The sequence below is a fragment of the Acanthochromis polyacanthus genome, chromosome 1 (genome assembly GCF_021347895.1).
Source record: "Acanthochromis polyacanthus isolate Apoly-LR-REF ecotype Palm Island chromosome 1, KAUST_Apoly_ChrSc, whole genome shotgun sequence".
NCBI lineage: Eukaryota > Metazoa > Chordata > Actinopteri > Pomacentridae > Acanthochromis > Acanthochromis polyacanthus.
Window position 1 is genome coordinate 43360374 of NC_067113.1, and position 27100 is coordinate 43387473.

At 40.6% G+C, this 27100-nt stretch overlaps 1 protein-coding gene across 1 annotated transcript in view; it reads left to right on the plus strand.

Annotated features, from left to right (window-relative positions):
- The window catches only part of LOC110963726 (uncharacterized), a 75890-nt gene extending 49036 nt beyond the window's left edge, over positions 1 to 26854 (plus strand). Inside the window, exons 10-15 of the mRNA XM_051951936.1 lie at positions 898 to 1128; positions 17509 to 17579; positions 18463 to 18573; positions 18654 to 18751; positions 25128 to 25195; positions 26712 to 26854. Of these exons, the coding sequence (XP_051807896.1) occupies positions 898 to 1128; positions 17509 to 17579; positions 18463 to 18573; positions 18654 to 18751; positions 25128 to 25194 (578 nt within the window). The 3' untranslated portion in view covers position 25195; positions 26712 to 26854. The remainder of the gene's footprint in view (positions 1 to 897; positions 1129 to 17508; positions 17580 to 18462; positions 18574 to 18653; positions 18752 to 25127; positions 25196 to 26711) is intronic.
- Positions 26855 to 27100: the final 246 nt, after the last annotated feature.

Consider the following 27100-nt stretch of genomic DNA (forward strand, 5'->3'; position numbering starts at 1 on the left):
GTTTTGTGTCTTGTTTTTGTTTTTTGTCTTGTTTTTGTCGTTTTGTGTCTTGTTTCCGTCGTTTTGTCTTTTGTCGTTTTGTGTCTTGTTTTTGTTTTTTGTCTTGTTTTTGTCGTTTTGTGTCTTGTTTCCGTCGTTTTGTCTTTTGTTGTTTTGTGTCTTGTTTTTGTTTTTTGTCTTTCTGTCATTTTGTCTTGTTTCTGTTATTTTGTGTCTTGTTTTTGTTGTTTTTTGTCGTTTTGTGTCTTGTTTCTGTCGTTTTGTCTTTTGTCGTTTTGTGTCTTGTTTCTGTCGTTTTGTGTCTTGTTTCTGTTATTTTGTCTTGTTTCCGTCGTTTTGTCTTTTGTTGTTTTGTGTCTTCTTTTTGTTTTTTGTGCCTTGCTTTGTCATTGTGTTTGTTATTATGTTTTCTTCTTACCATAGCAGCAAAATCTTTCTCAGACTCCAGTTTGTTGTAGTTTTGTTCTGTGTTGTAAAGTTATTAACACAGGTGGTGATGTGTGGCACTTCTTTTTTTTCATAACAAGGAATAATCCTGATCGAATTCCACTTTTGACTCGGACCCTTTCGTTGTGTCCGTTAAATGAGTGGTAACATTTATTAAGCTGTGAGTCTGCAACAGCTATCATATCAAAATGCAAACTAGAGACATATAGCTAGTTAAAAATACCAAAAAGAACTGGTCACCTTGAGTGGTACCGATACTGGAAACTATGGGTCCGGGCCCATGGACTAAGTAGCTGCTTCCATGATGGTGAATGCAAATGGGTTTTTTCCTTTTTCTTGTTCAGGACTGTGGTGATTTTAGGAAATCACCCTAAATATACATCAGAAAGAGCCTACTTTAGTGCCTTGGATTTATGCATATATATATTAAATTATATATCTTTGGTCCAGGTTGCCACACAGATGATGGGGGCCCCAGTGAGGAGGAATCCATTCATCCAGGATGGAAGGACCGAGCAGAGCTCTTAGACGGAGGCAGGAGGTCTGAGAGTGACCGGACCGAAGAGAAGGAAAGAAGAATGGAGGAGAGGAAAACAAAGGCGCTGAACATGCTTTCCAAACTGCAGGACGACATGCCTCGTCAGAGGAAAGCCAGCAAAGACCACTCCAACTTCGAGGACTGTGAGTTTTTCGTGCAAAGTTTGAAGTTTAGCCTTAAACCCTGATTGAAATGAGCATCTTCCACACGTCTCCACACGATGAAATCACTCATTCTGCTTTCTTTTATTACCGTAATCTAGATGTGATTGTGTAGAACTAAACGGTCCAACTGCACCTCAGCGTCTTTCTCCTACAGGGAGAATACTCTCTGGCTTATTTGTATTTCTTAAAACCAATCACAGTAGTCAGGGGGTGGGGCTAAGCGAAGGAAGTAGTTTTGGTGTTTCCTCAAAAATAGTGATGAGTGCTGAATGCTGACTGACATAACTTTTTTGACAAATTTCATGACAATTTGAATGTTTCTCTGTCATTTTGGACATTTTGAGTCACTATGAACACGTAATGGAGTCATTTTGATCAAAATTTGAGCCATTTTCGACACATTATCAGTCATTTAGGACAATTTTATGCTACTTTTGGAAAAGATTTTGATATTTACAACCAATTTCAAATGATTTTGGACACATCTAATCTCATTTTGGATGCTAGAGTCTTTTTTTTTTTTTTTTTGCATTTTTCAAGACATTTTGAAAGATTTTCTGTAATTGTGAGACATGATAGACACATTATGGAGTCAATAGCAGGCTCATACCAGTAACCTACATTCAGTGAGTCAGACTAGATGGAGGTGAAACAATTGAAGGGAATCTCATGGTTTATCAGTTGTAGCTGAAACAGCTGCAAGACAACCAAACACAAGGAATAGTCATTTATCACAATATATTGACAATCAAGAAAAAAAAGCACAAAAAACACAAGTTTTCCAAAGTCAGCAGTGCTGCATAATATACTATCAAATAATACCACAATAATTTTGATACATTACTGAAACTTATAGGTCTCTGAAAGCCCCTAAACTCACCTAAAAATTCCAACATTCCTATTTGTTCAATTTTAACCAAACAGCAACTTATTGACATCGAATGGGACTAGACATCAGTGTGAAAAACCTTGGAATGAAGGTTGTCTGGCAAAGAAAAGTACTGGGAAGTTGCTGCAACTAACTGTAGCTAATCAGATACCTGACTGCAGGGTTGGGTCATTGGATGAATGTAGTGTCTAATCGTTGTATATTGGCTGTTGGTCCTTACCTCAATTCATTGCCTGTTGTTTGGCGGCAACTGAAATTGAATTCTTTCAGTGACTAAATGACAGTTACAGTCCTTGGCACTCATGAATTTTAAATACATAATGTAGAATATCTTCTGAAAAAGCCAGCCTAGTGGAACAGTTTTGGTCTACAGACAACGCATGTTTGATAATGAGAAAACAATAATTAAAAAAAAATAGAGAAACTGAAAGACGCGCTGTGACAATGGTATTTGAACCTTTTAAATCAGTGTGGGAAAAAAAACATTTTGACTCAGCTGCAATTATTTAGAAATCAGAATCAACTGATGACAAACCATCAGGGCCCACATGATGTAAATTAGCCAATCGATGATGACTTCAATGTTGTAAAAAGCCACGTTATTCCCTTTTCCTTTGTCACAATGGTGAAGACTAGGGAGCTGTCTGAGGACATGAGAAGTGTTGTTATTAGCAAACACAAGACTTCTAAAGGCTATGAGGGCAACTCCAAGGACCTTGGTATCCCTGTTTCAACAGTCCGCAATATTATTAGGACGTTTGCTGAGCGTGGAACTGTTAAGAACCTGCCTGGACGTGGGGGAAGAGGACAATGCATTTCACTGCGCATTATACTATGTATAATTGTGTTTGTGACAAACATCTTGAATTAAAGTTCCCCTCACCCCGCCCAATCATGAAATTTGATTGGAAATGCCGTTTTGTCCTCTACGGGGCACATCAGGATTTAATAGGGCAGCTTAAATGAGTCAAAAGATATCAATTAAAAACAAATGGACATAAAACAGAGGACATGAATGAATGGGTAGGGTCTCAGGAGGTGGTTATAAACTGTGGAGCTCTTCATAGGAGTGGGTTTCGTAATCAAAGTGGACTCCAGTGAGGATATTTCAACATTTGCTTCTCAGTTTGAGGCCAGTGCTTGTTTGCATTTTAAGACTACATTAAAGATTGTGCGCCACTCCGACGAGGTATAAGCTTAACGATATGGAGAGTTTTAGACGATGAATTTAGGAAAACAACGCCCTGGTTGAATATATTAAGTGTGATGCGTAACTATTAGCAATTAGCTACCTGCCAGCCCTCTGCTTCGCTTCCTATTCACACAATAGACGATGCAGGAAAAACGCAAACACCGCAGCACATTCACCAACACTCCTCTCGACTCTGAAAAATTCCCCTCAATTACAGCACTTGATTTTTAGAATTGCCTTTTTTCCCCTGCAAACGGGAGTTTTGGCTAGGAGTTCTCCAGCTTCACTCAAGTGCCTAATTTCTGGCATCCGAGCCTTTGTGAGAGCGCCGGGGCCGGCGAGTCCGACAATAAGCATCCACACCTAAGGTCAAGGCTGAAGGGCCGGCCCTCTGTAGGGGTCAGTCGGGTCGGAGTTGTCCTGTGAGTGCTGGCAGCCGTGAATGGGGCTGATTGGACAGGTTTGTTCAGACGGTAATCAGGCAGGATGGAGAACCCTGCAGCTGGCCTTGCTATTCTGCAGCAAGGTTATTAGTGATGGAAAGCTTTTGTGCTGTTACAGGAGTATGGATTGTTGTGTGTATGTGTGTGCGTGTCCTTTTAATTTAGTGTAAAACCATGCTAAGTTTTACATTAACGATGGAAGGACACTTCTCCAAAGTGAAACATTTTTCGATGGTCTTGTTTCTGTAAATATAAATATAGTTTTTAATAACAAAATCGAATACGAGTGTGAAACTGCTGTGACAACATGAAAGGGTTCACTGAAGCTCCCCTCGGCTTTGCACAGCTTTATAGGGAGTTTCAGCTCATTGTGTAGCTGTCCGACCCACCACTTCACTGAGGTGGTTCCCTCTAACGCCGTCATAGCTTGTTTTGGGACCCAGCAGGCAGCTGTTTTCAGAGAACATCTTTTAAGACCCACTTTACACTACCTACAATATTTATCAACTGTTTTTCCTCCAAAACCTGCATTTCATTCAAGCACTTTTCATTTTAGCAGACTATATGTCATGGTAGAATGCAGCACAATTCCACAGTGTAAAACAAGATTAACATGTCAAAGTACAAAACTGTGCTGCTTGGCATGGCGCTCCAAAATAAGTCCAAGTTTCTATTAAATTGCTTAACAAAGGATAAAAAGTTCAATCAGTAGTTTAAACAAAGTGCAACATGAGCACAGTGGATATTTTACAAGCAACAATACTTGTCAATGAAGATAACTTTAATAATCAGAAATACAGTCTAGACATTGTTCATGTTTTTTTTTAAATGGAATACGGGGAATACATTCCTATTGATCGATGTAAGTCGATTTTCGCCGTAAGTTGGAACTCTGACGAAAATGTAAACACAGCCGTTATGTGCATCACGATATCGATTAGTTCTTCAGAAAAGCCATAAATAACAATGACTTTCATGCAAGTATGACCCGTTTTACTAGAAAATAACAGAATATTGTAATGGACTGATATTGTTGTTGATGTTGAGGTTTCAGTGTTTATTGTTCAGTTCTAGATTTACCTAATGTCAGTGAACGTGTCCTGTTTAGTTAGCTCACCTCTGATTGACTAAGAGTCAGCAATAGAGAGAGCTGGGAATAACGGCTAATTCTGGAGCTAAGTTATCGGGTTTTTGTAGTTATTTAGGATTTGGCTACGGCCCAGAGTAGCCTGTGTGAAGGTTAATAAACCACCAGAGAACCAGATAAAGTCTCACTCATTCATCACAGAGGGTCACTACAATATGTTGACCTGTTTTTACGACTTGACTGATGTTTGTCTGTGTTTCACCCTCAGTTTCACTTCAGTTTATTTGAAAGGGGACAATACAATTTCAATTTGTTCCAAGTGTTTTATTTTATCTAATTTCATTTCCATGGAGATAACTTTCGTTTTCTTCAAAGTATCAGACGAGTCTGACTTATACTTGGGATCCATAATGAAGGGCAAAATTTAGTGTCGCACAATCCAAGGTGGTGTACAACCAGAGAATGTAAACAAAGCTGTCTTATAGCGTCGCATGACGACGGATTCATCCACTCCGATCGTCAACTAGTTCCACATAACCAGTTCCACGTAACCAGTTCCAACGTAACGACAAAACATCGTAGGTCGATGACGTCGTAAACCGAGGACCCCCGTATCTACATAGGGGTACAGAGGAACATTTTCAGGCAACAATCTCTCCTGTGTTCTAATGGTACTAATGGTGTTGAAAGGCTAGGTGACGATTAGAAAACCCTTGTGCATTATTGTCAGCCCATGAATAAAAGTGTGAGGTTTCATGGAAAACATGAAATTGCCTGAGTGACCCCAAACTTTTGAATAGTAGTGTTTATATGAAATGTTTTACGTGTCATTGATTGTCTAGATTCTTTAGACGGTAAATCATGAGATGTTTTGTGTGTTGTTGAGCTGAACTCACCAAAGCAGCTACAATGTCAGAGTTCTAGGTCCAGTGTCATTTTCAGTTGCTACTAAGCCTTCCACTGTGGATTTTGACACCTTTTGTCTTCCATATAAATTCTGATTACACATATTGAAGTCATATGGAGCTAGTTTTTCCATTTCAAACAGCCACTTCTGTTGTTTATCAGTACAAACCCTTTCTCAGATAGTAAAACTTGAGGTTAACATAAAGGTTAAAGCTTAAGCAATGAAATTCTTCATCATGCTGATATGTTGGTGTGTTTCTGTCTGGATTATTAGTATTATGAAGAGACTAGGGCTGGACCCGACTACCCCCAACCCCCCCACCCACGGTCGGATTTTACCGGGCGGAAAGAATATGCGGCATTACTGTCTTCCCTCCGCCTTCGGCCCACATCGTCTCACATCGGCTCATCCCGTCCTGTGTTCACATAAACATATACACATATGTCTATGACATATACACGTCTATGTGATCACCCCTTCCTCCCCCCAGACGAAAATATTAGGAACTCGGCTCATTTCATCTCCTCCATTCGTGTTTGTATACACCACCCGAATGGCCGGGTGGCTGCCGACTCTGATGTCACGCTTCACTTCGTTGCATAAACACAAGACAAGATGCTGAAGACCTCCGCTGTTTGGGAACTCTTCAGTTTAACTGAAGACAAAACGAAGGCAAAATTTGACGAATGGATCCGAATATTCGGGCTGTCTCCGCCACAAGCCCCCCGGAACGAATATTCAGATATTCGTCTTTAATAGGGCCCTAGAAGAGAGTGAGTGTGGTTGGGATTGTGCTTATGGGTGTGATGTGTTTACACAACGTCTGTCCTGGTACAAGCTGTAATTTTCACTCTGCTCCTGAATGTTCTCCCGGGTCCTTTTGTTTTGCTGTGTTTATTCTCGTGTGCACAGAAGTGAGTGTATCTGTGTGCCCTCTGCCTGCCTCTCGTCCACACTTCTGTAGCTGTGGCCCCTCATTAGTGTCTGAAAAGGACTGGCCAGTCATAATTGTTCCTGTTTTATCCAACACTGACCACTTGCCAAAGGATTCCCAAAATCCTCCCCCTGCGGACCCCACACCTAGAACTTCCTGTAGTTGGCCGCCCATGTTCCAGTCAACCTTGTGATGTTTCAGGTTGTCATCATTCAATGAGCGCTGCTGTGTCACTTTAAAAGCTGGAAGAGAATGTAAATGAGCACATCGAATCATGAAGTTAGTATGGGACTTGATCTAGATGTGTGGTTCATGACAATTTTGAAAATTTTACGTCTTACATTTTCATGTCCTCAACTACACAAGTTCACTTCCAATGTCTTGTTTTTACGTTGTCGAGATTTTTAATTCATTATAGCTACAGTGGCTTGTGTGCAATCAGAACTTTCTCGTATTATTTGGATTACTTCAACCAACATATCCCATTTTTGTTTTTTTAGTTTAGTTAGGATATCACTCCACAGCACATCTTTGCAACGACTCCTATATGGAGTCTGGCCATCTAGCTAGGTGCTATCGTAGCTTCATTTTTAGCTCACTTATTGTTTTTTAACCTCTGTAAACAAACAAGATATATTGTGTTGATTGGAAAGCTTCAGACATTTTTCAAGACTTTGTCTAGAAGCAGAGCTAGATGGCTAACCACATTGCCTTGCTAGCTAACCAGCTACTAGCAATATCTTCATATTTAGCTATGTACAAGTTATACAGCCAATATGTTTATTAGTGAGCCTCAGAAATTTTCTATGATTTTGTCTGCTGATACTCACAGCCAATCTGGAACAAGAGGCAGTTGTCATATTCAGTGACGTTTTATTTTTGGTGCTGTCTCTCCTCTAACAGAATCCAGAGCTTTTCATTGACGCATAAATCGGTGAAGTTTGGGATTAACAAGTCAAACTTTTCAGAGTGTTTCTGGCATCTATAATTGGATTTTTCACATTTCAAGAGGAGATGGATGGATGGATGGATGGATGGATAGATAGATGGGTAGTTAGTTCGGACCGACAGATAGATGGATGGGTAAATGTACCGACTGACGAGATGATGTCGACAACTTCTTGTGTCGTCTTTTCTCTGTGGCTTGATTGGAGTCACCAAGTCTGGTTTTGGTCAAAATTTGTCTCTGCTTTGCATCTCTGAAAGTTAAAACATATTCTGACGATTTATGATTTAGGGACAAAATGCAATGAAGTTCATTGTTTTAGTCTGAGTCCCCCGATGTTCCAGATAAGCGTCTTTTGTTAGTTTGCTAAAAAGAACACTCAGTCGTCTCTCAAGTCAAAGTGAATGTTTTAATTGCGGCAAGGAATCAACAAGTGACTGACGATTTGTAGAAACAGTTTAGCTTTTATTCAGGCACGTAAACAAGTTACACTACCATGAGTTACAGGACGTTCTTTCGCAGTGGTATCATCAGTTTCTGAGCATCCAGTTTCAACCAACTTGTTGTATTTTCATGGCCAAAGTTAATCATGGAAATTTACTGAGTGTATTGGGTTATATGTGTTCACAGTCACACAGCTATACAGTAGTTTGAAATCATAAAGAGCATTTAATCGTAACATCATTATACTTTTATAACATGTAATGTGGTTTACTGTGATTTGTGGTTGGAGTGCTGGGTGATGTCACAGGGCGTGTTTAGCACGTTTAATGTTCAAACATTATAGGTTAGCGCATTAGCATGCTAGCATTCATTTGTTGAGATACTCAATGCTAGCCCTTGTCTGTACAACTAACAGACCCCAATAGTTAGTTTCAATTTCAGCACAGGTTCTCACAGATCACACGTCATTTCTGAGGACATTTGTTTTCTAAATTCTAATTGCACTCAGCGTATGGACTTTTTTCTCAAAGATTATGGAGCCTATAAGCCATGCAATGGGTTGATCAGTCAGATAATATTTGTGTTCATGTAATTAGAAGATGATTGCACTAGATAGTCTTGTATTTACCAACGGTACTGCTGCTGAAGGTAGGCTTGTTCTAGATCAGTGTTGACCCCTTCAGACTGTAACTGCAGGGCAAACAGGGTGACACTGGTAGTTGTGGTTTCCTTTGTATTGCCAAAGAGGTGCCTATTACCCAGCAAGCGGCTGTGGTGTGAGGGACTCTGTGGGCTGAGGTATCTGATGAATGTTGATGTGGAACACCTGGCAGGCTTGAGCCAGCCTCGCTTTGACCCCAGCCCAGTAAAACGAGCAGGAGTACTACTGTCTTCTACCTGTGGGGGCGGAGGTCAGGCCCGAACAGTGAAGGAGCTCAAGGAGAAGAAATACAGCGCGAACAAGTAAGAGCAGCCGCACCAGTGTGAGGGGTTTGTGAATCAGGATGTCCCTTGTGTGTGTTCAGGTACAGTGCCTTTATGTAACCCCTGTTTGCTCAACCTTTGGTCTGGAATACCTCTATGTATTTACCATCGCTCCAGAATGACTGGGCAAACAAACAGCTCGCCTATTGATGAGCGGCAGCGTGGAATATGCCCGCTGTATTCACTGGAGAGAGAAAAGGGGACGGGGTAGAGGGAGAGAGAGCAAAGTAAATCTGTCAAAGAGTCTATTATACGGTGTCCAAACAGAGAGCGCCCTCCACAATGGCCTTATTAATGGCACAATGTCAAGGAGCGGCAGGGCAATAATAGCTGATGATTTCGCTTTGTGAGGTTATCTCTGGAGATCAGGTACGGCGGTAAAGCAGACAATTTGGACTCTCAGGGGCATATCAGTGCTGATCTGCGGCAGGATCTGATTGGTCGTAGTGTGTTTGTGTGTGTGCGGAAAGCGTAAGTTGTGGTTTGTGGCGAGGCCGATGGCGTGCAGCCAGAGACAGGAGTGTGGCCGCTACGTGTGTCTTTGTTTGTTTTCCTACCAGAGCTTTTACCACCCCCTCAGTGCACACAAACACACACACAAACACACACTCCTCTGTGTTTTTTGGAGAAAGTGAGGGGGAGGAGTCGTGTTTTCATGCAGTGACAAGAGCGCCTGCAGGAGAATGCTGCCAAATGCTGTTGGCCTCTTTCACACTGTAGTGCCCACTCAGGAGAAACCAGCACATGTTGCCAAACGGTCTCCTAAAAAAAAAAAAAAAAAAAAAAAGAGTATTTTCTTCACTTCTCTGAGTACCGAATACTGTGGAACCAAACGTCAGCATTTAGGAAGTCGTTGGTGCTGCCTTCAAACTAAAGCAGGGGTGTCAAACGGAGGTTAGTTCAGGGGCCACATTGGATCTCCAATGACCAGTAAAATCACAGCATAATAACCTATAAATAACCACAACTCCACATTTTCCTTTGTTTTAGTGCAAAAAAGTCCACTCTGAAAATGTTCACATTTAAGGAATTCTCTTTCTACAAAACATCATGAAAAACGTGAAGTTTCTTCAGAAAAATAAATTCAGTTTCAGCAACATTCAGCCTCAGTTTAGCATTTACAAATTACAACTTCCAGATCACAGAGTGTCTACAAAGAAACACATTTAGTCACAGCTATCTGAAACTGAACAATGTAGTGTTTACTTTATGATCAAAACTACAAAAATCAGAAAAACGCAATGAAAACACAAAATATTACAAAATGAGACACAATTTACCCAAAAATTAGACAAAAAACAAATAAAATGTTGCAAAGCAACAAAAAAATTGACAAATGACAAAAAGCAATACACAAGGCAATGAATAAAGCAAAACACAAAACGAGAAAAATAAGACAAAAAGAAACACAAAACGGCAAAAATAAGACAAAAAACACAAACGAGACAAAAAAACACAAAATGACAAAAGCGAGAAACAAAACAGCAAAAATCAGACAAAAAACGAGATACAAAGCAACAAAAAAATGAACAAATGACACAAGCGGAACTAAAAAAGGCCCAAAACGACAACAAAAACCCCAAAACAAGACAAAATATTACAAAAATTAGACATAAAACAACAAAAACGAGAAACAAAATGACAAAAATGTTAAACAAACAGCAAAATTCTGACAAAAAAACAACAAGAACAATACAAAATATTTTTAAAAAAAAACGAGATTCAAAGCAACAAAAACACGGTCAAATGACACAAGTGAGACAAAAAAAAGACACAAAGCGACAAAAATCTGACAAAAAAAGCCAAAAAATTTACAAAAATTAGTCACAAAATAACAAAAACATGAGACAAATAACAGAAGAATAATGAGCAATCTAGAATTTGACTTTTTGATCAAAACAACTTGTCATGATCTAGAAATTAATTTAAATTTATAGTTTTACTAATTTACAATCTGCAGTTCATGTCTTCTCTGTCATTTTTACACTTTGAGGGCCGGATTGGACCCTCTGGATGACCGGTTTTGGCCCACGGACCGCATGTTTGACACTTTATGGGTTGAATTAAATCTGCATGACATACATTTTAGCTCCTTATAAACTCGTTTAAGTTAGATGGAAACTTTGCTTTATTTGCTTGATGGTGATTGCAGGTAAACAGTATTTCCATTAGATGAGTGTATCTGTTTCTTTTCTCTTTACAAACACAACCAAAACCCACAACAGCTCCAACCACACTAAACCTGTGGCTGCTTTGTCAGTGAATCCTTTCTACTGCACCTCCTGCTGGCCTACTACTGTCCACAGTTTTCCCTCTAACACTTTCATCGGCTAAGATTTCCATCTCTACCTTTCATGTGGCGCCGGTGCAGGACGGCCGACAAAGCCTCATTCTGCACTATTGTGAAATGATCCGCTCTGCCTGGTTTAAAGGTCTGCCTCGGTGCTCAGACCTCTCACCTCTTATCAGGCAGCACCACGCTCCATGTTTTACAGCTTTGTCTGGTCGCGTTCAGGCCGTAGGTTTACAGCAGGGGTGTCAAACATGCGGCCCGTGGGCCAAAACCGGCCCCCCAGAGGGTCCAATCCGGCCCCCAAAGTGTAAAAATGACAGAGAAGACATTAACTGCAGATTGTAAATTAGTAAAACTATAAAATTAAACTCATCTAGACCATGACAAGAAAATATTTTGTCTTGTTTTTGTTGTTTTGTGTCTGAGTTTTGTTGTTTGTCTCACGTTTTTGTTGTTTTGTTTCTCGCTTTTATCTTTCTGTGTTTCCTTTTCGTCTCGCTTGTGTTTTTTGTCTTATTTTTCTCGCTTTGTGTTTTGCTCTATTCATTGCTTTGTGTGTCGTTTTTGGCGTTTGTCAATTTTTTTGTTGCTTTGTAGCTTTTTTGTTTCTTTTTTGTGTTTGTATCGTGTTTTGTCAAATTTTTGGTAATTTTGTGTGTCATTTTTGTCGTTTCGCGTCTCATTTTTGTAATATTTAGTCTTGTTTTTGTTGGGGGGTTTTCTCTTTTTTTTTGTCTTACTTTTGTAATTTTGATCATAAAGTGAAATAATATATGGTTCAGTTCCAGATAGCTGTGACTAAATGTTGTGTTTCTTTGTGGAAACACTGCGATCTAGAAGTTGTAATGATAAACTGGGGCTGAATTTTGCTCAAACTGAACTTATCTTTCTTCAGAAATTTCAGTTTCATGATGTTTTGTGAAAAGATAATCCCTTAAATGTGAACGTTTTTGCACAAAACAAAGGAAAGATTTAAAGTTTTGGTTATTAATAGGTTATTATGCTGTGATTTTACTGGTCACTGGAGATCAAATTGTTCTGAATGTGGAACTGAACTAAGATGAGTTTGACTCCCCTAGTTAACAGGATCGTCTCATATTTTGAGAATATTAACCCAAAACATCCCATAAACCTATTTCTCAGAGAGTCTGTGCAGTTACAAACCAGTTCAGATTCTGTTTATTTCTCTGTGTATTTATTGCTCCAGATTCACAGCATTAATCACATATTTTCGGTCTGTATATGTGGGGCACGTTGCACTCTGACATTCTCCTGCTGTTAAAAAGGGGGTCACCTCCTCTCTGCTGCTGAATGTGACCTTTGTTAATGGATTTATAGGACAGTGTATACAGTGTTACGATGAGCAGAGACAAAAGTCTGGGATTAAGCGGGAAAAAGAGAGCAACAAACAAACACGGTAAAAACACAATGGAGCCCTGTGTGCGTTAGAAAGTACATCCCAGATCTCACATTGTTTTGCAGAAGTGCACGAAAATAATCTGAGTTTTATTTTAAATTAAGACCCGGAAACTAGATGCGATTTCAATTTGATGATTTCGTTGTGCAGTGTGTGAGGTTTAACACCAGAGCAAGACTTTACTGTCATTTTAGAGCAGAAATATGGTTTTCCACAAACCAGAAGCACACTGCATTACAAATTATGATTTAACGACTGACTGAAATTTGAATTCTCATCAGTTTTTTTAAGGAAAATAGAAATTTATAGGATTCAAATGAACAGAACCTATTTCTGGATGCACTTGTAGGCCTAGTTGTCTTGTTACAGGAAATTATTTCCTTTTAGGCTTGAAGTTAGTGGAAGATAAAGCCCCTTTCATAACATCCTCCCATGTAAATACCTTGCGACGACTATATAAAAACACTGGGGCTATTAATATTTCAGTGTCACTCTCTGCTGAACTGCTTTAAGTCACGTTAAAAGACAATCAACTCGCTACTTGAAGCAATTTGGAAAACGCTTTTTCAACAGTTTAGCAGCAATACTGATACAAAAACGTCACAAAATATCTTTCACATTGATTTTGACTAGGGATGTCCAGTAATATTGACCCGCTGATATCGGCATTAAAATGTGATATGGATATGATTAAAATGACAAAAATCAGACAAAAAACAAGACAAAATATTACAAAAGTGAGAAACAAAATGAGACAACACGAAACAAAAAAGAGACAAAACAAAGTTCCAAAGTGACAACAAAATGGACATAAACAAGTAAAAAAATTACACAAATGAATTTTATTTTACTTTTATTTTACCAGATAAGTTAATGGAGAACTAGTTCTCATTTTCGATATCGAACTAGTCAAGAGGCAGGATGAACAACAAACACGTTACATATACAGCTAATCAGACAGGATTGCAAAACCAAAATACACAGACTTTCACAAATAGAAAGGCTAAAAACAGGCTAGTAAAAGGTGCAGTGGTCCTGAAGTGTTTCTCTAGCTGAATTTTTAGTGTATGAGGAGAGTTTGAGGGTTTTTGTAGAGAGTTCCAGTCATTAGCGGCAGAAAATTGAAACGAGGATCAACCGAGAGTGGCATGAACAGAACAAATGACAGAAACAAGACAAAAAATGGCAAAAAAAGAAACAATATGAAAAAAAATAGACAAAAAACACAGGTGTGACAAAAAGAAAACACAAAACAACAAAAATGAGAAGTGACAAGTCAGACAAAAATGACAAAAAAACAAAACAAGACAAAATATTACAAAAATGAGACGCAAAACGACAAAAGAACAATCTAGTATTTTACTTTATGATCAAAACAAATTGTCATGGTCTAGAAATAATTTATATTTCTAGTTTTACTAATTTACAATCTGCAGTTGATGTCTTCTCTGTAATTTTTACCCTTTTGAGGGCCGGATTGGACCCTCTGGAGGGCCGGTTTTGGCCCACGGGCCACATGTTTGACACCCCTGTGTCACACACTTGCACCTCTGCACAAGATCTAAACATAATTTAGACTTGAATCAACACCTGTTTCCACACTTGGTGTTTTTAAAGTTGCATCCAAAGGAAAGGCAAACTTTTCCATAAAACAAAAACAAGTTTGACACTTATAAAATTATCACTTTGTCTAAAGGATTCTAAACATCTGGTTCAGCTCCTGACAGCTTTCTCTGCTCGCTGCTGCGGACACATTTTGTTTGGTGCCAGAAAAGCGTGTAGATCTGATCTCCAGAAACATAAATCATACACAGACGAGCACTGATAGCAGCCAGCAGTGTTTTTCATCCGTCACCTGTGCACGTTGAAAATGACGTCCGAGTGTGCGTTAAATGAGTTGTGACCCGCGGCTGTTTGCAGGCCGTGGACCGGTGCAGCAGCAGCGACTCCGCCACAGAAAAGGAACAAAACAGAAAAACAAACGGGAGTGAAAGAGCGAACCTCCCTGCTCATCATCATCATCATGGCCCCATTCTTCCTCTCTCAATTGCAACTGAATCGCCTCGGTCTCATTACAGATTATGGCCTCAGCAGAGTGACTCTCCCCTTTCTCTCGCCTTTCTCCACACAGGCCCTCTCTTGATTAACATTTTCTGCTAGGCTTCACACCAAAGGCCCAACCTGTGCGCTTTAAAGGCAGGGTGGAAAAAAAGCCATCAAGCGCTGGAGTGGAAGCAGATAAGGCTATCAGGCAGGAGGCTTTACTGCCCCGGCTTTGTCCCGCTCCTCCGCCCGCCCTCGCTTCCTCCCTCCATCTCTCACTCCACTGCACCTTTTGTCCGGGTGATTCCCCGACGGAGTGCTCCCCTCAGCCGGGACCCCCGACCTCCTCCAGCACCTCCTCCAGAACCGACTGTCGAACACAGCAGCAGAAAGACACACAAGGCCGTGGTCAGGGCTGAGTGTTGACCCATGTCCGCTCTGAATCACTCACAGAGCAGCTTTACTCTGCATTTAACCCTCGTGTTGTGGTCAAAACTGACCCGTTTTAAAGTTTGAAAATGTGGGAAAAAATATATACATTTTCACAGTGAAACATTTTCAACATTTTTGGGAAATTTTTGGTGGAAAAAAAAGCAATGCTGATCATGTTTCTTAGGAACATTCACACAAAAAAATCAACCAAAATCCAGCGAATTTCGCTGGATTTTGGTTGATTTTTTTTGTGTGAATGTTCTTAAAGAAAACATTAGAAGTGTTACTGATATATATATATGGAATCACTTTAGATATTTTTAGGATTTTTTTTCTAAATACTATATCGTTCAGTTCCACACTAAATGTTGTGTTCCTTTGTAGAAACTCTGTCATCTGCAGCCTGTAATGTGTAAATGATAAACTGAGGCGTAATATTGTTGAAATTTAATTTATTTTTCTTAAGAACTTTCAAGTTTTTCACAGTGTTTTGTAAAAAAGCTAATTCCTTAAATGCGAACATTTTCAGAATGTACTTTGTTGCACTAAAACAAAGGAAACATTAGGAGTTGTGGTCATTTAGAGGTGATTATGCTGTGATTTTACTGGTCACTGGAGATCAGACCAGGCTGAATGTGGAGCTGAACTAAGACGAGCTGACAGACACCGCTGCTCTAGATGAAATCCAGTTGGACTTCTGAGTTGAGGTCCAGTTTAAAACCACACTCCTGCATGACTGTTATCGGTGAGGACAGAGTTCGTAACCGGCCTTTTTAATGTTGTGGACTCCCAGAAGTCAGCACAGGTCAGCTGCTAACTCTCCTCCAGATGGCGGCTGGACTCTGGCTCTGAAAAGGAGGAGGATCCGCTCACAAGGTGCTGCTTCACTCCAGCAGATTGACCGGAGCGCTGATCCAGCCGCTGGTTCATTGAGGACTTTAAATCCTCGCCTGGTCTGACTCGGCCTGCATGCGTCTCCGGATCCTTCTACTCGTCGCAGATATTTGCAAACAGATGCCAAGAAGGCAGGCCGCAGGTTTTTTGATCAATCAAGCTTTAACAAGTCAAGTTGACTACATACGAATGTCGGGTTTTGCATGTGAAAGGACAAGGCCTGGTTTTGATTAGGCCTAAGCTGATAAATGGCGAATTCAAACAAGCCCCCCTGCAACTGCAGAGAAACCCCAGAGGTCCAGAGGTTTAAGACCAGACTGATACCAACTCTGTTGCTCCTCTTTCTTCTCCAAACCAATGAATAGATCCATTATTCAGCAGACTCATTCTCATCTCCTAAATTGAAGTGGCAGCAGCTTAAAAACCCCATTTTCTACCCCCTCCTCTTTTTTTTTTTCCCCAAAGTCGCTCTCCTTTCCAAATTTGCCTACTGAAATATTCATGGATGTGGTTTGTCTCAGTTTGTGTCCCCTGTGTAATCATTGTTTTTACATTTGAGACTTTTGCACCGAGTCAAGAAAATTAGCTGTTTAGGAAGTCTTTCTTAACAGAAAAGCGGCATAAAAACGTCACGAAAGCACGACATCATTGTGCAGGTGTTTAGATTTCGTGTCTCAGTTTTTGAACCTTGTAGATCAGGGGTGTCAACCTGATTTTAGGTCAGGTTGCAAGACAAAAAGGAACTAGAAATGACAAAAATCAGACAGAAACAAACCAAAAACAAGATGATATATTGCAAAAATGAGACACAAAACGGTAGTAACTGACATTTAAAACCTACAAATCAGTCATTTACGATATAAAATATCAGAAAGCAGTGAAAATGTCCATGTCAGAGTCTTTACATGTCAAATCTATTCAGTTTTCTGTCATATAAACTCAAGAAAAGCATCAAATCTTAACTAATATTTACTATTGCTGCTTGATAAATTAGCTCAAATGCTAATAATCTGCTCAGAGTGCATTCCTTTCTCCTATTAAAGCAGAATAAAGTAGTTTATTTCGAGGCCTTGACTGCTGCAGCTCCTCCGGCATCCATTCATTCCATTTTCTCTCTTTATAAAAAGCCCCAGCAGCCAAGTGCCACTCTGCCCCCCTCCACCCCCAGATCCTGGCCAACTGGACGCCCTGTGAACCACTCGCCCTGCATTGTCCCCTCTGAGTGACCCCACAGCCACCAGAGGAGAGAAATATTGCCCTAATCCCCTCTGCACACACACATGCCCACACCGAGGAGCCCTAATGTCCTTACTGGAGCTGGAAATCGCTTTTAAATATGATCCGGCATGCAGAAAGACCTCAGATTCACCACATATTAGGCCCAAATTTTGTTCATCGGCAGTCACAGAGTACAGTTAACATGGCTTCTTTGTTTTCTGCTCTTCTCTTTCCAGTCGACTTTTTGGCAAAGTATTGCATTTTCAGTCAGGAGAAGCTGGCCGAGTACAAAAGAGCTTTTGAAGCAGTAAGTGAAAAGGGATTTAAAGCCTTTATATTCCCCTTTCTCCTTCGGGATATTCTGTTTCACCCGCTGTAATGTGTTGCACTCTCCAGTAGAACTAGCAGCTACGATGACCATGAGCTGGTCTATACATCATCAGAAAATGTTTCCTAGAAAGCAAACTGATGTATTTTAACCCTCCTGTTGTCTTCATTTACAGGCACCAAAGGATATAGTTTCATTGTCAGAAAAAGATCCAAAAATTCAGCAAAAAAGTTCCCTCAAATTTCTGAAAGTTTGCAAAAACCTTCAGGAAGAAAATTCAAATTAAAAGTTCTCCTTGAAAGTTTTATTGTAAAATAGTCCCCCAAATTTGAAAAGAAAATTCTTGTAAATATTTTCACAAAATTATTAAAAATGTTCCCAAAAACTTTAGCGAACATCACATATCTCCTGTCGTGGATTTGGCACCTCGTGTCCAATTTTATTGTGAAATCCAGGCAGTATTTTATCCGTTTTCATGGTAAGCAAAAAAGCGATAATGATATTGACCGATAATACATTTTTATGCTGATATTGGGCCGATAATATCGGGCACCCCTACTTACAACTGAATATTATTCAGTTTGCAGTCGAGGAACGTAAAGAAGACCAGAACATATTAACAAATGAGAAGCTGGAAACAAGGAAATGTGATGTTTTTGTCTTAATGAAGAGTCAAAATCAATGAATTATCACAAAGTTTAAGCGATAATTTTAATTTGCTCAATTAATCAGCTAATTCTTAGCCTGGGGGAGTTCTCCAAACATGCTCAACAAATCACAAACTGACATTTTTTGGCTCTTCAACTCTCGAGAGTTCATCAAACCAACCAACTCTGGCGGTAATGGTGGTGTTTGTTTGCAGGAGGACAGCGATGACGACGGCTACATCTCCTGCCTTCAGGTTCTACTCGCTCTTAAGACCATCACCCCTCCTGAGCTGCTGTCTGATGAGGAAGAGATCTATGTCTACAGAGTAGGTCCCAGCATCTGCACACAAACACATTCACTCATGCAACCGCTGCAGCGCCAACGTAACGCCGACGTCTTTTCCAGATCTTGGAGATGGTGGACTTCAGAGTGACAGACGGACTCGTGGACCTGCGGCTGTTCGCTGTGATCGCCAGCCTGGCCCAGAAGATCGCCTCCATGGAGTAAGTAAGGACCAACAGCAAACACACAAGAGGAGTCACTGACCTCCCATAAATAAGAGTCAGTGTGTGTACGCAAGTTTGTTCCAGCGATTCGGACGTCGTGTGTGGGGCCGTCTTTGATCGTCTTGTGCAGGGATGTCAAACTCATCTTAGTTCAGGTTCCACATTCAGCCCAATGCGATCTCCAGTGGACCATAATAACCTATAAATAACCACAGCTCCAACTTTTTCCCTTTGTTTTAGTGCAAAAGTGTTCACATTTAAGGAATTGTCTTTTTACAAAACTTAATGAACAACCTGAAGTTTCTAAAGAAAAATAAATTCAGTTTTAACAACATTCAGCCTCAGTTTATCATTTACACATTACAACTTAAAGATCACACTTTATCTACAAAGGAACAAAGAATTTAGTCACGGATTTCTGGAACCGAACGATGTAGTATTTTACTTTGTGATCAAAACGGACAAAAGTCAGACAGAAAAAGACACGACAAAATATTAGAAAAATGAGACACAAAATGACAAACATGAGACAAAAGACAAAAGCGAGACAAGAAATTACACAACGAGACAAAAAATGACAACAGCGAGAAACGAAACAACAAAAACACGAGACAAAAGTCGGACAAAATAAGACGAAACATTACAAAAATGACACACAAAATGACAAAAATGAGACAAAAGCACAAGCAAGACAAAAAAAACAAAATGAGAAAAATGCTGCACGAAACGAAGAATAAAGCAAAAGACAAAATGACAAAAATAAGACAAAAAACATGAGCGAGACAAAAGGAAACACAAAAAACACAGCAAACAATAAACAAAATGATGAAAACACGAGAAAAATATCAGAAAAATGACAATGACAAAAATGAGACAAAAAATGAGAAAGAACACGAAACAAAGAAACAAAAAATTGACAATGAAGTTACAAAGCAACAGAAAATGGACAAATGACAAAAATTAGACAAATAAAAGTGAGAAACAGAATGATGATATAGAACAATAAAGCAAAACACAAAATGACAAAAATGAGACAAAAAACACAAGCGAAACAAAAGGGAAACACAAAACGACGATAACGAGACAAATGACAAAGGTCAGACAAAAAGACAAAAAAACAACACAATATTACAAAAATGAGCCACAGAAAGAAAAAAGACCAATCTAGTATTTTGTGGTTTCTGTAATTTTTACACTTTGAGGGCCGGATTGGACCCTTTGGAGGGCCGGTTTTGGCCCGCAGGCCGCATGTTTGACACCCCTGCTGTATTGCAATGCGCTTTCTGACGCCCTGAGGGAATGTGCGAGGTGGAAACAGTCGAGGGTGAGAGGGAGGCGACGAGATGAGAGACACGAGAGGAACGGACGGGAAAAGACGAGAGCGAATGGGGGGTGCAATTAGAGCGGGGTAAAACTACAAGAAATGCATCAGAAAACAGGTCCTCGGATTTCTAAGCCTTACATGATCAGAAGGGCTGATTGTGTAACCGGTGTTGCAGCTCATTTCTAAGCCAGGATTAGAGACAACAGGATTAACCGAAACAGGTAAGAGGATCAATTTAGTCCAGTTGGGATGAGATGACAGAAGGATTGCTATTGTTTTCTCCTTGTTCGGGAGGCGGAATTATGAACGCTGATCTCTCCTCTTATTATTTAAATTGCAGAGGGGAGTTTGGTGAGAAGAGGTTTAATGTGGACATTCATTATCATTACTATAATTGCCTCCATACAGAGCAGACACCCTGGTCGCTGTGTGCCAGCCAGGCAGTCGGTCTACAGGCCTCCTCTAATGCGCAGCACAAAGGGCCGGCCGTAATCAGGGGACCCGTGACCCCCGGCCCTGTCCTCGCTGAGAGGGAGCTCTCACTCCGGGGTAGCAGGCCTTGACCCTCACAGACCTCCAGAGTGGGCTTGGCTCCACACACTCCTGTCTGCAGGAAGCCATAGACCCCAGGGCAGGAAGGAAAAAAGGCGCTGTGTGTGGGAATCTGTGGCATATGGGGCGCTGGGGCCAAGCTCCGTCTGACCAGGGTTCAATCTTTTCTTGTTTTCAGTTTTAATTAATTTCTCTTTTGTCCTTAAAATTTATTAATTCTTTATTTTAGCAGGTAACATCAACTGAGAACAATTTCTCATTTAAAACGATGACCTGGCAAGAAGCCCCAGCAGGAAGAAAGATCACAAATACATACTACATATCCCAAAAATACCCTAAATTAATGCTAGCAATCCAGTGAAACATTCAGCATGTCAGCCATAGACTGTATATAAAGATGGACATAGCATCTGGCTCCAAAAATGAAGCCCACCTGGAAGTGTCAAAAACTTGCACTATCACGCCGTCCACTAGGGTTGGCTCCAAAAAGACCCCAATTCATTTTTGGAAAAACTAGAATTTGACAGACTGATTTTCTACAGCTCAGGATTTTTTTCCCGTTAGTTTTCATGGTCAAAATGAGAGATCAGGTGGCCGATCTTAAAATAAATCAATACTGAATTAAATAAATCGTTAAAGTTGGCGGAGCCAGGGGCGTGGCTATACTTGATTGACAGTCCCATAGACTGGTCCTGCCCCCGAGTTGCTCTCCGGTCCAGCCTGTTTGATGACGCTTTTTACGTCACTGGCTCCAAAAAATCCAAAATGGCGACCAGGAAGTAGCAAATCCAGGCTTTATTTTCTCGGCGTTGAAACAAACGGGTGATGTCACGGTTAGTTCACGCCTGATGTCAGCGGTCAGCTAGATTCTGCTGCAGCTTGTGCTTAACCCTCCTGTTTCCTCATTTACGAGTAGCAAAAAATATTGTTCCTTCGTCTGAAAAAAATCCAAAAATTTAGCAAAAAGAAAAATCCCCAAATTTAAAGAAAAGAAGGAAGAAAAGGAAGAAAATTCTAAAAATTCCTTAAAAATTTCCCTTAACATTTTTTTAAATCCCCAAATTTGGCAAGAAATAAAATTTAATTTTTTTAAAAAAATTGTAAATATTTTCAAAAATGAATAAAAATCTTCCAAAAAATCCTAAAAATATATAAAGTGATGCCATATTTATCAGTAAAACTTCTAATATTTTCTTAAGAACATTCCTTTGTAGACACTCTGTGATCTGGAAGTTGTAAATGATAAACTGAGGCATAATATTGTTGAAACTGAATTTATTTTTCTTAACAAATTTCAGGTTGTTCAGGATGTTTTGTAAAAAGACAATTCTTGAGATGTGAACATCTTTGCACTAAAGCAAAGGAAACGTGAAGTTGTGGTTATTTATAGGTTATTATGCTGTGATTTTACTGATCCGGATCAGCTGAGATCAAACTGTGCTGCACGTGGAACCTGAACTGCGATGAGTTTGACACCTCTGAGCCATACTGGATTCCCAAAACAACATCGGTGAAGCCGCTGCAGTCATTGTTGTTTTCAGTTTGTGAGGAGGTAGTGAGCATCCATGCGTGCGGAAGAGTGACCGTAAATCTCCTGGAAATTCACCAGACTGAATGAGTCGGCGAGGAAAAACAAGCGAGAAAACATGAGACAGCAGTAACCTAGACTGTTTGCCGCCACACGAGCCGTCTGGCGGTGCGAGTCCCTCCTCCTCCAGAGAGCTTCATACCACCCCAGCGTCACGTTAGCCCGCTCAAAACATCCCAAACAACCTTCAGTTCTGTCAAACCAAACTAGGTCAGGATGTGTTTGCGTCCCTTCAACGCCGCTTCACTGTATGCCGTCTCTCCAATGGGGGACCGCCAAATTTTTGGGCATTACGTAAGCGAGAGGGCTGCTGTTGGCCTCAGCGGGGTGCCAGAGGAGGCGGAACAAAGAAAATGGTTAGGCTGCTATTATCCTCCCTGGGTCCCATCACCAGTCCCCCTAGCCTCTCGTTTACGCCGCCCATTATCACTGCCAGTGTCCTCGCGCAACCAGCATTTGGACTCTTTTACTGCCAAACCAAGTGCAATTAATGATCATAGCTGCCCTGTCTCGCTTCATCCCCGTCATTGGAGGACGAGGGCCAATCAGCGCGCTGGGAGCACTCAGGCGTTGCCGTGGCACTCGATGGCCCAGCACTCGGCCATTCTTCGCTCCAACAGTCCATTGAGCGCTCTGTGAGGAGGGGCTCATTACACGGGGCTCGTTAGAGAAGGGACGACCGTCACTGAGCCACACGCTGGACAGGAGAGGTTCGTCCCAACACAATCGTCCGTGTCTCCCCTCCAATTATCTGAGCGGACCTACACTGGAAAAAATGCCCCTCTCAAAACAAGAAAGAAAAACTTATTTTAGGAACCTTTACCTTGAACTAAGTGAAAAATCTGCCAATAAGAAACAGGTGAAAAATGGCTTGGTAAGATTGCTTGAAATAAAATGTGATATTTAGGAAGAATGAGATCTTAAAATTAGTTGGGAAAGCTTAGTTTAAGCTATATTTTACCAGAATTGTCAAGCTTAGGTGTCTTAAAGTAACCCAGACATGCTAAAAAAACCACACAAAGCAGTTTTTCACTCAGAAATCGATTTTTGCTTTAACATAACCTCCTAATTTTGAGGTGTTTTATACTCATCCTGTTTCCTCAATTTACGGGCAACCAAAAATATGTTTCCTTGTCATAATAGAATAATCGAAAATTCAGCAAAAAAAATCCCCAAATTTCAGAAAATTTTGGGAAAAACTTTCAGCAAGAAAATCCCAATTATTTCCTCAAAAGTTTTCCATAAAAGTTTTATTTTAAAAAAAATCGACCCAAATTTTGCAAGAAAATTTCTTGTAAATATTTTTCAAAAAAAATGAAGTTAAAAATCTTCCAAAAGTATCCTAAAAATCATCTTCAAAACAGTCCCTCCATCTTGCTGAAATGTCTCTTGTTAAGTGAATTTATCTGAAATCGAGTGGGATGAGACATTCTGACTGAAAAAAACACTTGGTAAGGTTGTGAGTTTTTGCAGTGTAGATTTTGTTGGTGGTGAGCGGTCACATTGCAGCAGAGTGTGCCCCGGCCGCCCGCTCCCCCCCCACAAACCTCCACACGAACCCCGCTCACCCCCCGTCCCAAAACCAGAGCGTTTTTTTTATCCGTTGGTGTGGCGGGATGTCCCCGTGTGCCGGCCCGCATTGTTTGGCAGCCAGGCCGCGGTGAGCAACCACAATAGACTCAGAACACTTTACCATCCACAGCTCCGTAAACACAACGCCGCACGGGACCCGACCCGCCAAAAATCAGCCGCCACCGCAGACAAACCTTCACCCAGAACCCTTTATTTTAGAAATACTGGATAAGTGGAATGTCAGATTTGCAGTCATGGACCAAAGCATTGGCGCTCCTGGAATTTTTCCAGAAAACACACCATTTCTCCAGAAATTGTTGCGATTACAAATGTTTTGGTATAAATGTTAGCAACAGTTCCGTGGGTTATAAACTTCTTGATAATGTTACGCGCAGTGGATAAAGGACACTTTGTTTTGGGGTTTTATGTCTGTTTTTTGTCATTCGTCTCATGTTTTTGTTGTTTTGGTGTCTCGTTTTTGTAATATTTTGTCTTGTTTTTGTGTCTAGCTTTCATTTGTCTATATTTTTGTCATTTTGTGTCTTTTTCTGTCTTGCTTGTGTCACATGTCCATTTTTTATTGCTTTTGTATCTTGTTTTGTTTTTTTAATTTTGTCTTGTTTTTGATGTTTTTTTTGCTTGATTTTTGTTGTCCCATGTTTTTGTCGGTTTGTTTCTCATTTTTGTCGTCATGTTTCTCGTTTTTATAATATATTGTCTTGTGGAGTTTTTTGCCTTTTTGTCAGATTATGTTTGTCTCATGTTTTTGTCATTTTGTGTCATTTACCCTTTAGTTGTCGCTTTGCATCTCTTTTTTAAGATTTGTCTTGTTTTTGATAGTTTTTTTGTTTGCTTTTTGTTGTTTGTCTCATGTTTTTGTTGCTTTGCTTCTAAGAGAATAAATTTTATCGATATATATGTAATCACTTTAGATAGTTTTAGGATTTTTTTTGGAAAATTTTTACTCATTTTTAATATTTTGCCAGAATTTTCTAGCCAAATTTGAGGGATTTTTTTTTAAAAAAGAAACTTTAAGGGAAACTTTTAAGGAATTATTAGAATTTTCTTCTTGAAGGTTTTGCAAATTTTCAGAAATTTGGGAATTTTTTTGCTTAATTTTTGGATTTTTTTCAGACAAGGAAACGATAAATTTGGTGCCTGTAAATGAGGACAGCAGGAGGGTTAAGATGAAAGAGTGAAGCTGGGGTGCTGCAGTGTTGGATCCAGAGCGACACATATTCTTGGTTTCATTTCCTTCTTCCGGTCCTAAACTTCCAAAAGTCCAAATTAATTCATATTTCGCTTGTTGATGGTGTCGTTTTTGCTCTTTCTCACAGTGAGTTCATGCGATCCCTGATCACCAACATGGACTTCCGCTCTAGAAGTGCGGCTCTTCAAAGCTAAGGTAAGAAACCTCCTCACCGCATGTTTACACTCTTGAATCTGTTTTCACGAGGTGCACTTGATTACCTCAATGCAACATTGGATTAACTCTCACATTAGCCACATTCACGCCACAAACAGCATCCCCGCCTCCCGTCCGTGGCCCGCAGGTAGAATTATAATGAAATAAATACCGGCGGACGCTTTGAAGAGCAATTCCAAAGCATGCTTTATAACAGCGAGCGTCGTTTTTTTTTTTTTTAGTGTTTTTTTTAAAGAGAGGCACTCTTCCCTCATGCATAGAAATGAGGGAAGCAAGCCAGAGAGAGAAAGAGAGGGGTGCTTTTCCCTTTCATAGATTAGCACGGCCTTAATCTCATTAAAGTGCCCAGCAGTGAACATGCCGTCCACTCCGCCCAGCCCTGTAATCCAGCCCCAGACACACAGCTCATCTCGGAGGGACCGAGGCCGGCCTACCAGCTGGTCGCTCGCTAGCAGGCCCGGCCTCTCATTCATACGAGAAAGTGCCGAGCAACCGAAAGAGGAACATGAAAGCCTGCGGCCGTGGGTGTGGAAACCGAGCCCCCGGCCAGGTAGAGAGGCTTTATAATTACAGAGCTGTTAGGGATAGGGTTGATAACTGGAGAGACTGATGGGGGAGTGGGCTAATTGCCAGAGGGATTATTTCCCCTCTCCTCCTCCTCCTCCACCAACAATTATTACCTAGACTGCATTAACCGTGCAAACAGGTGCTCAAACAGAACTAGAAACAGGCTGCGGTAATCTGAGGCTACCTTAAAGAGCAAAAACACACAAAACGCAGGAAACTCATTTTAGTTTCAGGTTCCACATTCAGCCCCAATCTGATCTCCAGTGACCAATAAAATCACAGCATAATACCCTATAAATAACCACAACTCCACGTTTGTTTTAGTGCAAAAAAAAGTTTCTGAAAATGTTCACATTCAATTAGCTATCTTTTTACAAAACATTAAGAACAAACTGAATATATAGTATTTTACTTTAAAAAAACATGAACACAATGAACACAAGACAAAATATTACAACACTGAGGGCAAAATGACAAAAATGGGACAAATGACATGAAACAGAAGAGACAGAAAGTTAGACCAAAAAAGTTAGAGCGACAAAAAATAGACAAACGACACAAGTGAGACAAAAAAGAAACAAAAAAAACGAGAAACAAACAAAAATCTGACAAACAACAAAAGCACGACAAATGTTACAAAAATGAGACACAAAATAACAAAAGAACAATAAGCAATCATGATCAAACAACTTGTCATGGTCTAGAAATTCTTTTAAATTTATAGTTTTACTAATTTACAATCTGCAAGTTCGTGTCTTGTCTGTAATTTTTACACTTTGAGGTCCGGATTGGACCCTCTGGAAGGGCCGGTTTTGGCCCATGGACCGCATGTTTGACACCCCTGCAATAACACACAGTCACACGCTGAGTCCAGAGCCAGTTCTCCATGTCATAATTATCTCTGATGTTGTGATCGTGACTTCTGCAGCAGCTGTTCCTGTTCCTCCTGGAGGAGCAGCGAGGAGACGCTGGAGCTCAGCAGGGCTTCATCAGCGCCGAGCAGCTGCTGCTGGAGCTGAAGGCCGGAGGGATCCACCTGGAGCAGGAGGCGGCCGTCAGGCTGGAGCTGCAGCACGTCCCCCCTCTGGACCTGCTGGACTTCCTGGCCTACCTGCCCCTCTTCATGCTCATCCACAAGGCGGTCGTCTCCAACCCTCTGAACGACTCCAGCAACCTCTGACTTCAGTCGCTGCACCGTGTGGGTCAGGATGTGAGCAGGATACGAGGATCAACTGGACGCAACCAAATGTCCAGATGTATTTGGTTCAAGTAAAGGAGTTTAATCACACAAAGACAAGCAAGACAGGTGGATGCTGC